This window comes from Oryctolagus cuniculus, chromosome 6 (assembly GCF_051225735.1).
Source record: "Oryctolagus cuniculus isolate XC-2025 breed Fujian yellow rabbit chromosome 6, ASM5122573v1, whole genome shotgun sequence".
NCBI lineage: Eukaryota > Metazoa > Chordata > Mammalia > Lagomorpha > Leporidae > Oryctolagus > Oryctolagus cuniculus.
Window position 1 is genome coordinate 72,647,768 of NC_142872.1, and position 15,923 is coordinate 72,663,690.

General features: G+C 41.7%; 1 protein-coding gene across 10 annotated transcripts in view; it reads right to left on the minus strand.

The window, feature by feature from the left end:
• The window catches only part of PRKDC (protein kinase, DNA-activated, catalytic subunit), a 177,743-nt gene that overhangs the window by 62,548 nt on the left and 99,272 nt on the right, over positions 1-15,923 (minus strand). For 9 of the 10 annotated variants that reach the window (XR_011389983.2, XR_016235620.1, XR_016235617.1 and 6 more), the window contains 8 exons: positions 15,335-15,486; positions 14,627-14,758; positions 13,436-13,547; positions 4,996-5,120; positions 4,768-4,917; positions 3,405-3,578; positions 1,631-1,729; positions 149-356 (listed from right to left, as the gene is read on the minus strand). Coding sequence is in view for 5 of the 10 variants with exons in the window: in XM_070076562.2 (XP_069932663.2) it covers positions 149-356; positions 1,631-1,729; positions 3,405-3,578; positions 4,768-4,917; positions 4,996-5,120; positions 13,436-13,547; positions 14,627-14,758; positions 15,335-15,486 (1,152 nt within the window). In the remaining 5 variants the exon portion in view is untranslated. Of the gene's footprint in view, positions 1-148; positions 357-1,630; positions 1,730-2,092; positions 2,195-3,404; positions 3,579-4,767; positions 4,918-4,995; positions 5,121-13,435; positions 13,548-14,626; positions 14,759-15,334; positions 15,487-15,923 lie in introns of those variants that run through there. The other variant, XM_089335205.1, reaches the window with a different exon arrangement.

The following is a 15,923-nucleotide window of genomic DNA, read 5'->3' on the forward strand; positions in this document are numbered from 1 at the left end:
ATGAGGGGGATAATCCCTCCAGGAGGAGGGAAGCACACCCGAGTGTTTCAGAAAAATAAGAGAACCAGTTTATCACTGTTAGAAGGTGTTCATTAACTAACAAAGTAACCCTGCAATATTCATTATTTTCATAGAAACAAGCACATACCTGAAATTCACATTCTGACAGAGGATGCTCAAACATGGGGTTTGGGTAATCTGGGCTCAAGCTGGTCATTTCAAGCAAAAAATTTGTTGCTAAACTTAAAAAGTGCACTTCGATTTTAGGAGAATATAAGGAGTTTAGTGCCAACAACCGATCCAAGGTATTTGAAGGCAACCTAGTTTCATGGCTCCAGAAATTTCGAATAATCAATCTGAAAAGCAGACAGGAGAAAAGCACATTGCTTAAGTATTGGTAAACGAGAAAAAATATGCTATCCAGGGTGTCATGTGGAGGAGGCACAGAAAGCTTAACTGAGAGGCAAAGCATACTCAAATTTGTGCATGTAAAGATAATGAGATGAGGCCGGTGCCGCGGCTCACTAGGCTAATCCTCCACCTTGCGGTGCCGGCACACTGGGTTCTAGTCCCGGTCGGAGAGCCGGATTCTGTCCCGGTTGCCCCTCTTCCAGGTCAGCTCTCTGTTGTGGCCAGGGAATGCAGTGGAGGATGGCCCAAGTGCTTGGGCCCTGCACCCCATGGGAGACCAGGATAAGCACCTGGCTCCTGCCTTTGGATCAGCGCAGTGCGCCGACCGCAGTGCGCCAGCCGTGGCGGCCATTGGAGGGTGAACCAATGGCAAAGGGAGACCTTTCTCTCTGTCTCTCTCTCTCACTGTCCACTCTGCCTGTCAAAAAAAAAAAAAAAGAGAGAGAGAGAGATGAATTAGGAATAATAATATGCCTTGAAGGAGGGGAATTTTCCAAAACTACAGCACATTTAACAAGAAGTGAGGAACTAGGGGGATGTATTTTCTCATCTCTATCCTCTTGGACACCTGTGAGAATGAGTACATAATATTAACCATGCTGAAACTGAAAAGACATCTTGAGAAACTACATATAACCATCCACTGCCTTGCTAAAATAATTTGCTCCAATAATTGTCCTGGAGCCAGTGCTGTTGCACAGTGGGTAAAGTCACCACATGCAATGCCAACATCACGTAAAGGAGCCCAGTTCGTGTCTTGGCTGTTCCACTTCAGATCCACTTCCCTGCTGATAGCCTGGGAAAAGCAATGGATGATGTCTCAAGTGCTTGGTCTCCTGCACCCACGTGCACAAAGAAGCTCCTGGCTGCTGGCTTCAGCCTGGCCCAGTCCCGTTGGCGGCCATTTGCAGAATAAACCAGCGGATAGAAGATCTCTCCCTCTCTCTCTCTCTCTCTCTCTCTCTCCGTGTCTCTGCCATCCAAATAAATATATAAAATCTTTTTAGAAATTTTAAAGTAATTTGCTGGGCTTTTTCTTACTCCTTACAATGTGACTTAAGACACATTTTCACTACGCATATGAAATGCAGGAAGGAGAAAAGATGCTAATACTACAAGTACATTTCTATCATTGTTGAAAAATACTATACATTAGTTTAGAAAGCAGTATCCCTAAAATTCAATTGTCCTGTTCCAGTTATTCCAGGAAGACACATACTGAAGTCCAGGGTTGTCATCGATCAGTCCTTGAATCAGCACATCTTTTGCCAATTTAAATATTTCCTGGGAGTCATTATCTGTTTGACTTTCTGGATCTCTGTTTGAGAAAAATAACAGATGGTAAAACATCAGCACTCTCCTCCAGCCTTTTGTTCAACTACAGTAACACCATCTAGAATTAAAGAGAGCTTCCCATAAGAGGGGCCCAAACTCACAGCCAGACCCCCTGCTGAGAGTGTGCCCGGGCCTGATACCCTCCTGCCCCACGTCAGGAGTCCCCTTCACTGCTGCTGGCAGGAAGGGGTGGGAAGAGCAGGGGGCAGATGTGGGCACCACGAGCAGCCCCAGAGCAGCGTGCTCAATGCTGCCATGAGTTCCTGAGGGATGAGTGTCCTGGCCGAGTTCCTCTCAACCTCATAAAATAGTAAACAAGTTCTTATTCTACAAGCAGAATACTCACACTTTTAACTCAATCAATTACTTCATTTGTGAGTATTTCCTACACAAACAGCAGTCTCCCCTGATCCATGGCGGAATATGTTCTAAGATTCCCAGTGGATGTCTGAAAGCAAGGATAATAGGGAATCCTGTATCTACTACATTCTTTCCTATACACACTTACCTGTGATAAAGTTATAAATTAGGCATAGGAATTTATAAATTAGGCACAGAGATTATCAATAAGATACAACAATGATAATAATATGCTGTAATCAAATTAATGTGGGGGGCAGGCACTGTGGCATAATAGGTTAAGCATTCACTTGTGGCACCAGCATCCCATATGGCACCAGTTTGAATCCCAGCTGCTCCACTTCCAACCCAGCTCCCTGCCAATGGGCCCCTGCACCAGGAAGAAGCTCCTACCTCCTGGCTTTGTATCAGCCCAGCTCTGGCCATTGTAGCCATCTGGAGAGTGAACCAGTGCATGGAAGATCTCTCTCTCTCTCTCTCTGTAACTCTGCCTCTCAAATAAATAAATATTAAAAAAAAAAACCTAATGTGAATATCTCTTTTTCTCTCAAAATCTTATTATATGTTCTCCTTTTCACATAAAGCAGGGGTGGAGAATATCTGGCTCCCAGAAGTCATTTGGTCTGCCCCTGCCAAGGCAACTATAGGGAAGACTCAAAATTCAGTAAGTCTATAGCAGGTTAATTTCTAACTTGATGCTTTTGTATGACCCACAAATGATGTTATAAATATCCAAATGGCACTTGGAAGAAAAAGGGTCCCTAACCCCAACATAAATGAAGCACTTAATCCTGATTCTCTTCAGCATGTCTGAGTTGCTAGCACTGTGACTCTTGTGCTTTGAGAGTGAATCTGACAGCCAAGAGGGCTACTAACGTGACTACTGGGTGGGCAACATACATAACATGGATGTGCAGAAGGATGATTAAGGCCCTACACAGGACAGAGCGGCATGGTGGGAAATGTTAGCACACTACTCAGATGGTGCAATTTCAATTTCAAACTTCTGTACCTTTTACTTCTGGAATTTCCCATTTAATATTTCCAGACCTTGATTAATTGCAGGTATATGAAACTGCAGTAAGCAAAACTACAGATAAGGCAAGACCTCTGTATGTGAGATGACTTAAAGATATAATTCTAAATAAAACAAACTTATTTAATTTCTTAATTATGTGGTTAAAAAGTGTTTTATTAATTTTCAGACTGCACTCAAATGCAGTCTTTATTCAATTATTTTCAAATGCACAGAAATGATCCCTAAGGAAAGTCCTATCACACATGAATATGAAGCTTACCTGTAGTTGTCATGTATCCACATGAGAATATTATACATTTGTTCCCTGCACATAGGAGAAGGGTGGGACACAAACTCTACAACAGAGGCCAGAAGTTCTCGGAGTTCTACTGGTTTCAATTTTGCCATCATCTTATAAATGATGTCCAAACACACCTTTTGTCTTTCATCATCTCTACAATAAAACAGAGTTTTTAAAAACAACAGACTTAACAATTTTCATTCTTGCACCTTCAAAATGTGACAAGAAACATTCTTTCCTTGTGCTGTTCTTCACTCTCAGCCTTTGTTATAACGATAACACTGCACCTACATAAACATTACACTCCCACAAATAACTACCATGACCTAGATTACGAAACAATTCAATATATTATCTTGGATTGGCTCCTGGAAGAGAAAAAGGATACTGGGAGAGAAATTGGTAAAATGCAAAGAAAGTCTAAGTTAGTAAATAATAATGCACTGCTGCTAGTTTTTTGGTTTTGACAAATGGACCATCAATATATAAGAGGGGGAAAAGAAGTGAAGAGTATATGAGAATTCTAGGTACTATCTTTTAACTTTTCTGTAAAATTATTTGAAAATAAAAAGTTTATTTTAGAAAAAACTTGAAAATGCCAAACAAAATAACTTAAAAATACAAAGGATTTCAGACTTTAAAAAGTGATTTTAAGTGCCACCCTGTATAGTGTCATGTAGCAAGGTTAAGTGTAGCAGGGATCTTTAATGAGGCAAACATCTATTTCCCATTTTGTCTTTTGCCCTTAAAGTATTCAAATGAGTGCCTGACATGGTAGATATGCAGTAAATGCTGATCACAGGATATTAAAACACAATAACATTCTGTGAAACTGACACATTACACATTGATCAATAATGTATCACTATGTAACATTATATACATGGATCAATACTGCAAAAGTGTACAAAGAAATAAACTACTGTAAGAGGAGTAGCTTTCTCTTTTAACATTCATATAGTACAATCCTACAAATTAACAAACAATTTGAATATACAATGGAAGGTTCTCACCTGACACATCTCAAACCCATACATTTTAAATCTGAGAAAAGCCTGAGGCTACTCCACAGGCCACCTCTTGTATTTATAGGTGACCTACAAGCAGCTGAGATGTGGCCTCCCCAAGATGCAGGTGGGTGGCGGGGGAAGGTGGAGGCCCAGGACCAACTCAGGTACACCTTTCATTCTCAGGCTGTCTTCACCTTTTCTTCTCAGATCCAATATCCATAAATACACATTTAATGAAAATCTGTAAGCTCTTCATGAGTTGAAGACGTCTGAACGAATTCACATTTTTCGAGCCAGTAGGATCCTAGAGTGTGGGGCTGGTGCACACTCACCTGTGTCGTATGACCTGAAAAAAGTCCTTGCTCCTGAGCTGGAAGTACAGATCTGTGATTTCCTCTGCACGACAAAGCACCACCTCCAGACACAGTGTCTTCATCACGCCATGAAACTTGGGCAGCAGGAAGAACACTGCATTCAAGAACCTAAGCGGTGGGACAAGGGCTTAGGATAGCTGCTGGCCCAGAGACCCACCAACCAAAGGTGGCCCCAACAACCCCTACCTGTCAGCAAGGGGAGGGAAGCTCTTGACCACTTTATTCAAGCACACAATAAATTTGTCTTCCATAGTATTCTGATGTTGCTTCAACTGTTTTACAACCAGTTCACGCACAGGCTCCTCCAGGATCTGAAAAATTAAATTTCTTTAGAAACACTCAAGGTATAAACTGCCATTAAATACTAAAAATAAGGTTTTTTTAAGAAGTTATTTATTTATTTGAAAGGCAGAGTTACAGAGAAGAGAGGGAGAGACAGAGAAATCCTCCGAATGCTGGTTCACTCCCCAAATGGCCAAAACAGCTGGGGCTGGGCTGGGCTGGGCTGGGCTGAAGCCAGGAGCCAGAAGCTTCCTCCAAGTCTCCCAGGTGGGTGCAGGGCCCAAGCACTTCAGCCATCTTCTGCTACTTTCCCAAGCACATTAGCAGGGAGCTGGAGCGGAAGTTGAGCATCCAGGACACAAACCAGAGCTCATATGGGATGCCAGTATCACAAGAAGCAGCTAAACCCACTGTGCCACAGTGCCAGACCCTAAAAATAAGTCTTATCTTGAAAATTTAAGCACACCAAGGGAGGTGTTGGATGTTGTCATCTATCACAGGGTTTAATGTTTTCATCATCACAAGATGAATGGCAACACAGCAAGTTTTTGGAATGCCTCTTGGTTTGCATTAACCACTACCCTAGGGCTCTGGTCTCTGGGTTTCTGTTTGGGTTTGGGCTGGTGAGAAACATCAACAGCTGGGCTGTGAGCTGTGAACACCAGGAAATAAACTTGTGTCAGATATCCAATCAATGGAGTGTTTCCTTCGGACATGAAAACATTGCTAGGAAGTCCTTTGACAAACTGAAACAAAACCAGCAATTAAAGACTATTTCAGACAATTGTGTGAAGTTCTAGTTTCCAAATATTCAGATAGAACAGAAAAAACTCAATCAGAAGAGCAGCCCCTCTCTCTCTGTAACTCTGCCTTTCAAATAAAACAAATAAATCTTAAATTAAAAAAAAGAATGTTCTAAATTATTATATCGACTTATAAGGTTTGTCTTGTCATTAGAAGTATTTAATCTGAGGCCACAGTGAAATGGTCACAATATAACATGAAAAGAGAGAGATTGTAAAACAGCATGGATAAAGCAAACAGTAGACAAATGAATGCTGCACACTGGAGACGACTGAGCATCTCAGGTCCCAAGAGCAGCCTCGTGGGGAGAGAGAGGAGCCATATCTACTTCTTTACGAGCCACTCTGCTTCCCATGGGAGACCCAGATGAAGCCCTTGACTCCTGGCTCTGGCCTGGCCCAGCCCTGGCTGCTGCAACCATCTGGGGAGTGAACCAGTAGATGGAAGATCGATCGATTGATCCTTCCCCACACCCTCTCCTTCCCTCTCTAACTCATGCCATTCAAAGAAACAATCTTTATTTAAAAAGTTCATAGATAATGGAATAGATATGTTTATTTTTGTACCAAAAACTGAAATCCGTGCATCAAAAAGTTCATGAAAATGCATATTATGCAAAAACTATGCTGGATTTCAAAAAAAAGGTTTTGTATCAAAATAAACATGTCTTTTGATTCTATTTTCCATGAATTTATTGAAGTACCCTTGGGTCATTCTTTTTAAACAAGATTTACTTTATTTATTTATATATTTATTTGAAAGGTAGAACAGAGAGAGGAAGGATACATAGAGGGAGGGCCTAAGAGAGCTTCCACCCACTGGTTCATTCCTCAAATGGCCACAACAGCCAAGTCTGGGTCAGACTGAAGTCAAGGGCCAGGAACTCCATCCTGTCTCTCACAGGGATAGCAGAGACACAAGCACTTGGCTTACCCTCTGCTTCCCAGGTACATTAGCAGGAAGCTGGAGAGGAAGTAGAGCAACCAGAACTCAAACTGGCACTCTGATATGGTAGGCTCATGTTTTAAGCGGCAGGCTTAATTCACTGCACCACAACACTGCCCTCTAACTTCGTATTAAATTCAAAGTTAAGTGATGACAAATTACACCTGGGGATCTGCTGAAACCTGCTTCATCTGTTGTGAAAATGAAACACATTACATAAATTCAAGCCTAACACATGAGGATATTAGGATTACATTGTAACAAGATTATTCTCAGGTTTAAAAATTTAATTCACATAAAGAGCGGTTAATCCTAGAATAAATTGTAAATCTGATCTTCCCAAGGTGATCTATTTCCTTGTATTATTTAATTTTGCTTTAAACCCTAACAAATACTTAACTAGGGAAATGGACAAGGGTCTGATTCGCTGGGCTGGATCCTTGGATTCTCCAGCCGGAGAGTGACCACAGCCACTCTCTCACGTCTCTTTCACAGGAGGCTCTGGCCTGGAGACACAACCAGTACTCACAAACATCAACATGGCAGTTTCTAAAGTCAGAAGCTATGTGATGTGGGCAAGAAAAAGCGAAAACCACAGCAGCACTGCGGGGATGGGTGGGGGACAGGGAGAAGAAGACACTGCCAGGGAAGCAGGGACATAGCTGAGTGTCCTGGAAGGGGTGACCAACTGCCTGTGCCACCCTGGACAGACTAGGGACGTGCACAGCATCCTAGAGCATCGAGTGACCACAGGAGCACTTGAGAATCTGTGAGAGGGATGCCACGCACACAGGAGGCCTCACTCTGCCCACATGTGGACCCTTGCTAACACACACAGCTCAAACAAATAACTTCATTTAGCAGTCGGGTATGGGATCTGCACATTAGCTTTCAGTAAAGTTCTTCTCACACCCTGCAGAGTAGGCAGGGCACAGGCCTCTGATGAGGGCCCCACAGGTGCATGCTCCTCATCAACATCCTTATTGGAGTCAACTGCCAAAATCGGGGATTGGCTAGGATGACTTAGCCCGATCACAGCCACTCTCTACAGGGTAACATGATCACAGCCACTCTCTACAGGGCAACATTTTCCAAAAGGACAGGCTGAGACCGAGTTCACAGGCATGGGGAGCTGGTTAAATATTCTCATCATGATACAAGCTTTAAAGGATTATCAAGTTTTGACGTGTTTTAAAAAATCTTATGTCCCGACACACAATGCAAGATGAAGGAACAGAGGGTGCTTACTGCTCTAGTCTTGGCAGGATAGTTAAAAAAAAAACTGTGGAGGGAGCCCAATCTCAGATAGGGAGAAAACAGTAGAGGAAACTCCACGCAAATTAGAGGGACACTGTGGACCTATATGGAGGGTGTGGATGTGCACAACTCAGGACCCCAGGAGCTGAAAGCGTCAGCACCAGCTTTGGAGAGGTGAGGCCAGACTGCAGCAGCCCAAGCCACTAGTGATAAAGCTGCAGGAAGAGCCTGGCTTGAGTGTGGACTGGAGCCCAGTGGAGGACAGTGTACCTGCCAACCTAGAGGGAAAAAAAGGAGGAGCACATTTCTCTCTCCCCAACCACCCTTCGCCAGCGTCCTATAACTAGCTGAGAGATAGTGGACATCATCTGGGACATCCATAAGCAAGTGTGCCAGCTCAAGTTCGTGAACCCGGCAACCAGCTAAGCAGAAACTGGAGTCTGGCTGGGAGAACTGACAGGGGGTGGAGTGTTCATAACTCTGGGAGCCTAGTGTGTCTGGACTGTGAAAACACTATGGCTGTGTGGGAGGGTGCAGAGTGTGCCTGAGACTTTGGGCAGTCACTATGAGTGGCTCCACACACTTGGGGCTCCCTGATTCCCTGGTGAGGGTCATTGCTGTGGGATCCAATCTCACACGGAAGACTGCAAGGATCCTTTGTATGGTTCTTGTGGCAGTGCGAATGAACATTATACCCACTGGAGTATCACACACTGGTCTCCTTTGGAGGAGAGGAAGTGAGTGTGAGACTACATCAACAGAGCAGATTAATCCTCCCCTCTGATTAAAAAAAAAAAGATTTACCACACCCAATTTGGCTATCACCTTGGACACTCTCCTCACCTTGGAGCACTGAACAGAGCTACCTGGTCACACCCTGCACACACCTCCAGTTATTCACTGAAAGAGCAGACATTCCACTAATCCAGAGAGGCATAGTCCAAGATAACAGCCATCACAAAAGGAGAAAAAAAAAAAAAAACCTGACAAGTTCTCCACAAATGCCCAAAAATAAACACAGCAACTCAAGAAACAAAAATAAGGAAGACAACAAGATGCCTCCAAAGAAACACAACCCTTCAATTCTAGAGTGTGAAAATGAAAAGACTGAAGGAATAGCGGAAATGGAATTCAAAAAATTCATGGTAGGATCACTTAGAAGTAATCTGAAGCAAATTCGCAAATTAAAGAAATCGATACATGAGACATGAATGAAAATTTTTCCTGTGAAATTGAGATTTTAAAGAAAAATCAAAATGAAATATTGGAAATGAAGAACTCAATAGAACAAATAAGAAATGAGGTGGAAAGCCTTAACAACAGACATAGTGGCCGGCGCCGTGGCTCAATAGGCTAATCCTCTGCCTTGCGGCGCTGGCACACTGGGGTCTAGTCCTGGTCGGGGCGCCGGATTCTTTCCCGGTTGCCCCTCTTCCAGGCCAACTCTCTGCTATGGCCCGGAAGTACAGTGGAGGATGGCCCAAGTGCTTGGGCCCTGCACCCCATGGGAGACCAGGAGAAGCACCTGGCTCCTGCCTTTGGATCAGCGTGATGCGCCGGCCGCAGCACGCCGGCCACGGCGGCCATTGGAGGGTGAACCAATGGCAAAAAGGAAGACCTTTCTCTCTGTCTCTCTCTCTCACTGTCCACTCTGCCTGTCAAAAAATAAAAAATAATAATAATAAAAAAAAACACAGAGTGAAGCAGAAGAAAGAATATTCAGGTTAGAATACAAATCTCTGGAACTTTTAAAGTCAGATCAAAAAAAGAAGAAGAAATTAGAAAACTAAAAAACAATGTTGGAGATTTATGGGATACTATCAAAAGACCCAACATACATGTCTTAGGAGTGCCTCAAGGCATGGAAAGAGGCAAAGAATTAGGTCTTTTTAGTGAAATAATTACAGAAAACTTTCCTAATTTGGAGAAAGAAAGGGACATCCAAGTACAGGAAACACATAGAACTCCTAATAAAGATGACTAGAAAAGATCTTCACCACAACATATTATAGTCAAACTATACACAGTAAAACATAAATAATAGATTCTAAAATGTGCATGAGAGAAACGCCAGATTACTTTCAGAGGATCTCCAATTAGACTCAAAGCTGACTTCTCATCAGAAAACTTACAGGTAGGAGAGAATGGCGAGATATATTCCAAGTCTAACAAGAACAAAACTGTCAGCCTAGAATACCGTATCCTGAAAAGTTATCATTGATGAATGAAGGTGAAATAAGAACCTTCCATAACAAACAGAAATTGAAAGAATTTGTTACCACTTGTCCAGTCTTACACAAGATACTTAAGAATGTGTTACACAAACATGGTCATCAATATAAAAGGTGAAGGCAGAAAATCTTCCAGTAAAAATAGAAAGGAAATCCAAAATAAACAATGGGAAAATTTATGGAAAAATGGCAGGGAAATTGAACCTATTCTGGTTTTTCTTATGTAATTCCTTAGATTTTAGAATATTCTGTTACTGGGAATCTAGCCACATTAATAGGCAATCTGGTTTTGAATCTTTTTAAAAAGAAGGTATTTATTATATTGGACCATTTTTTATTATTATTATTACATACCATTTGTGTGATTACAGTGTTAAGCCTCAGTTCTTATGTCTTTGGGCAGAAGAGTGTATCAGTTATTTTAAATGAAATGTTCCCTGTCTTTGACATTCAGTTCGTATGTGTTGCCAAAAAATACTAGGTTTTGTATTACTTGGATATTTAAAAACAAATGGATAAGATACTTTATGCAATCAATTAGTTTTTATTTCTGGATAAAATAGAAATGAAATAAATATCTTAAGTACTTAAAGGATGAAAATAATGATAGTGCTTATAAGTACTGTGAACCCTTTGTGTTTGAGGCATCCAAAATTCAAGTGTTCACTAGATTTTTCTCCTGCAATCCTGCTCTTTTTACTATGCTTCATGCATTTACCCTTTTTATAACCCTGCTGTTTTACAACAGGGTTAAAGTGTCATTATATCTGTGGTCATTATGAATCCTATAGCTTTTCCAGTTAGGAAATAGTCTCAACAATACTTAGTGGCATTTTTTTGGTTAATATTTTACCCACTGATGGTATTTTAGATACCTTTAATCATTTTAATAAGGGGTCTACAAAAATTTAAAACACTACATACTGTATTTGAACTAGTTAGTGAAGAATAAGAAAAAAAATACTTATTCGGACTGGAGATGTTCCATTAGTTAAATTTCAAAATTTTTAATAAAGAACTTCAGAGACAGCATGAGACCTGATGGTATCCGTTAAAATAGCTCCTGTGATATGGAAAGGAATCCCAGAAGCAGTGGAAGACATGTGGGGCATTTACTTGCTATGGTTGTGGTTGTGGTGTGCTCATACTTAAATATAGGTAGTGACACACTGACATTTTTGTTGTTGGATAATCTGGAGTAGTGTCTTGCATCTCTACTAAAATAACTATAAATTAATGGAATTCACAAAGAAGAAATTTATATGACTGTACTGTATTTGGGAGCTTTTGTACAGTCAGGTAAAGTTTCCATAATACAAAGTATTTGGATTTTAAAATTTATTATTATAAGAAAAAGACATGGTATTATTCCATGTGTTCAAATGATAACTTGCTTATTGAGTTCCAGAAGAAAAAACTATGAAATGAATAACTGTCACTGCATTAGCTATAACATTAAATTGGCAAGTTGTAGCATAAGCCTTAAATCTGTGTTTCTCCAATGTGAACCATATGGGTGAGACCCCAGTGGAAATAAGTGATCATCAAAGAAGAAGGTACTTTTCTCCAAAGGGAGGAGAGAACTTCCAATTTGCTTATGGCCTTGTCTAAATACTGATGGAGTTTGTGAATTCAAAAGGCTTCCATAGCCTAGGCAGCTCATGTCAAGAGCCTTGGGTGATCACTGATGTCATACATAAGAGTGTTAATTTTAACAATTAACAACAAGAGTCACTGTGCACTAACTTCCCATGCAGGAACTCTGTTCTCAAAGAGTTGTTTTATAATTAAGTGCGTACAAAAGATGTATCATTCTTGGGTGCTTATTTAAAGTTAATTAAGTTTCTAAAAACAAACAAACAAAAAAGAAGCGATGGGGCCGGCATTGTAGTGCAGCAGGTAAAGCTGCCGCCTGCAGTGCCAGCATCCCATATGGGCTTCGGTTCTAGTCCTCTTCTGATCCAGCTCTCTGCTATGGCCTGGGAAACAGTAGAAGAGGGCTAAGTGTTGGGCCCCTGCACCCACATGGGAGACCCGGAAGAAGCTTCTGGCTCCTGGCTTCAGATCGGCACAGCTCTGCCTGTTGCGGCCAATTGGGGAGTGAACCAGCAGATAGAAGACCTCTCTTTCTCTCTCTCTGCCTCTGCTTTCTCACTCTGTGTAACTCTGTCTTTCAAATAAATAAATAAATCTTTAAAAAAAAGTGAAATTAACTTTTAGATGCAATGACTTTGAACAACCCTTGTCTTAAGAGTTGAGGAACAGTTTTGTTTTGTTTTGTTTTGCTTCTGTGCAAATTGCTGAACTCTTTACTTAGTACAGAGTTGGTCTTCTGGGTATAAAGTTACTTGAGTGGAGAATGGGACTGGGAATGGAAGAAGGAGGAGGGGTGGGAGGGTGGGTGGTGAGGTGACTATGGTGGGAAGAATCACTATATTCCTAAAGTTGTACTTATGAAAAGCATGAAATCTGTATTCCTTAAATAAAGGGTTTCTATGGGGGGGAAATTTTTTTAAAAAAATGTAAGCCATAGTAGTATACTGCTGTTTTGTATATACTGTAAGTGCTACATATATTCTCAGCACTGAACAGGTTATTGATACCTCTCAAATGAATGTAACCTTTGATGTAGGTGTTTTGATATGCCTCAGAAAGTATCTCAGTGTCTGCAAATTTGTTAATCAGTTTGGTAATGAAGATACTTCCTCTTCTTTTTTTGTTGTTGTTTCACATTTTCATATTTAAATTTGAATTTTTACATTTTTACTACTGTTAAGTACAATTTGTTCAACAGTTAAAATAGGGGTGTCAGTGAAGAAACTTACAGCCTCATTCATGCAACTGCTTAAGTAAAAACTACAGTTTGCGATTGATGTTTATACACTTTTAATGATCTATTTCTGTTTAAATATAAGTGATGATGCTTAAAACAAAATTAAATTTTAAAAAATCTTATGTCCGTTTTAAAAAATCTGAGCACTCTATCTGAAGCACTGTAGGAAAGAGCGTGAAACAATAAATGTAGGCACCCACCTTGCTCCTAACAACACACAGGAAATACATATAAGCAACAAATCAGAGACATTCACTGAAAATTGCACACTCACATCTTTTCTCTCAGTAATGTATCGGAGAACGAATCCTAGAACTTCTGCCGCTGCTGCATACACCTCTCTATATTTTACAAAGGACATATTATTGACTAAAGCTTGAAAGTACCTATAACAAATACAGAAAAAAAAAAAACACATAAATGAATCCACTGTGCTGTTTGAGGTGATAAAAACACAGCAACATGATGCAAATCACTCATGCAAATACATATCTGAACACGTATGTAGGTTCTGACATCATAACCATGGTGACACAAGGAGGCCCAGCATGCAATAACATGGAACTGTTACTGATGGAAGACATGCCAAAGCCAGAAGCCATACAACCCACACTGAGGGAAAGAGCTAGTATTCAGGATGTTGAGGCACCAACTCCCTTTCAAAAGCCATCTCCTGTGACAGGACAAGGACAATACAATGATGGTCTATGTGAGGGGACTGTCGGGAGCAGCACCTTATCAGCCTCACAGCAACTCTGAAAGGTTGCTCCTGGTAAGGAAATCAACACACACAAAAACAGCTCAGACTAACAGAGAGCAAGTGCCTGAGTCTGTGTTGAGCATCTGGCTGTCTCGGACCCCAGGTCACTTGCTAGGTATGGCACCTGCACTGGTGTGACTGGTAGTAGGCAGGACACAGGGGAGAACCAGAGAGGGAAGCGCTCCCTGGAGGAGGCAGAGCTGGGGGCAGTAACCAGGCAGGAACAGAGGAAGGCCCTTTGGGGATGTCCCAAAACTACCTGACTAAAGCCCCTCCCCATACCCATCACATGCACCCTGCCCTGAGGAATAATATCATCTTGGGCTGGAGCACAGTGGGGTGCAGGAAAGAGAGCCCAGGGACAGGGCGGTCAGTGCCTGGGCCCTGTCACAGTGAGGCCCGGGACTGCGCCTCTCCCAGGAAGATGTTGCTTACAAAACAAGGAAACATCTAACAGTTGGGACCTGTCAACACCTACAGGAAGAAAACACACTCCCTTTACAAACACACAGCCCTCATTCACTCCAGACACATTTATTTCTTCTCTCAAATGACCTCTTATCCAACTAAATTTAGGTAGAAATATTTTTAACATGGGTTCTGTTCCTTAAATTTATGGAAACTGCACCATCCTCAAGTCTGTCAATCTAATCCAGGTAGATTTTAGCTTAAAAAAGAATCACAACAGAAAAACAGAACACGTACATGACACTCTCGACTCCACACTTGGGGTCATAGGGAGGAAGGTTATTGGCCATCACAATGCCCAGTAACTGAATCCCTACGGAGTTGTCTTTAGAATTGGCATCTTTACTGGAAAACCTTTCAAATATTAACCTGAAACATAAGCATGGCAGAGAAAACAGAGATGGTCATGTAATAAAATGAGAAGCAGGAAGACAAATACAGAATTTCCTGGAGCTATTTTTCAAGGTAAGAAATACTTTTTCTTTTCCATCACACCCACTTCTTGATTATACTTCCTTGTCTGAACATAGGCTGCTTTATATTTGTATTTTTCTAATTACCTAGTACAATTCTCCCTTAATTAGTAGCAAAACTTTGAAAGCTTTAACTGCCTCAGGCTATGCTCAAAGGACTCAAACAAAACTCCCATGTTCCCCTTTGGGCCGGGACAGGGCAGGATGGGGCATACCCTACCTGCCCATCATGGGGCAAAGTCAGAGCAACCTGAGGGACCCAACAGGGGTCACCAGAGACAACGACCAGCCAGAGAGGCCTCTGGGGTCAAACTGTGGAGGCTATAGTCTCATTAGCAGTAAAATGATTGCCTTATAAATGGACTGTTTCAAATCATCTTCCTCCTATCACTTCACACGATTACATTTCATTTACGGCATGCTACATTTAAACTGAAACGTCTAAACATGACAGAGAGTAGTAGTTGAGTACCTGTAAGGGATGGCTAAACAATCCTTCCAGCATTCAACGAGGGTTTTTATAATCTCAAGGTTGTGTCTAAAAACAGCTCTTTTTGGATGAAAAACATGTTTCATTAGGAAATGAAGCAGTCGATTTGCTAATATTTCATCTTTAGGGATCCCCTGAAAAGATACAGAAAGCCTATATTAACATGCAGCATTCCACTCCAGAAAAGTACTTTGTTTAATCCAAAAGTCCATTTATAAAAGAATCCTGGCTTTTTCCTGAGGAGTGGCTCCTGGCTAAAAAACTCAGCGTGATTTTTCAGGGCTGACCACAAGCAATGCCAAAGGCTTTCCCTGCAGGCCTTGAGGGACGCGGCCTCCACACCCGGACAGGGCATGATGTAGTGTGTGCTGCAGTCTACAAAGGAGCTGTGGTTCAAGGGCCCAGGCCTGGCCAGCCTCGCTCTTTGCACATCAGCATTTCCTTGGATACGACCTATGCTGAGACCTCTTCATGGGGGCCAGTGGGTAAAGCTCCCTGACTCAGAACCCTCACCCTACTCAGGGTCCATAAAACTGGGGGAGCCTTTTGCTTTGGGGTCCTCATCAGTGAG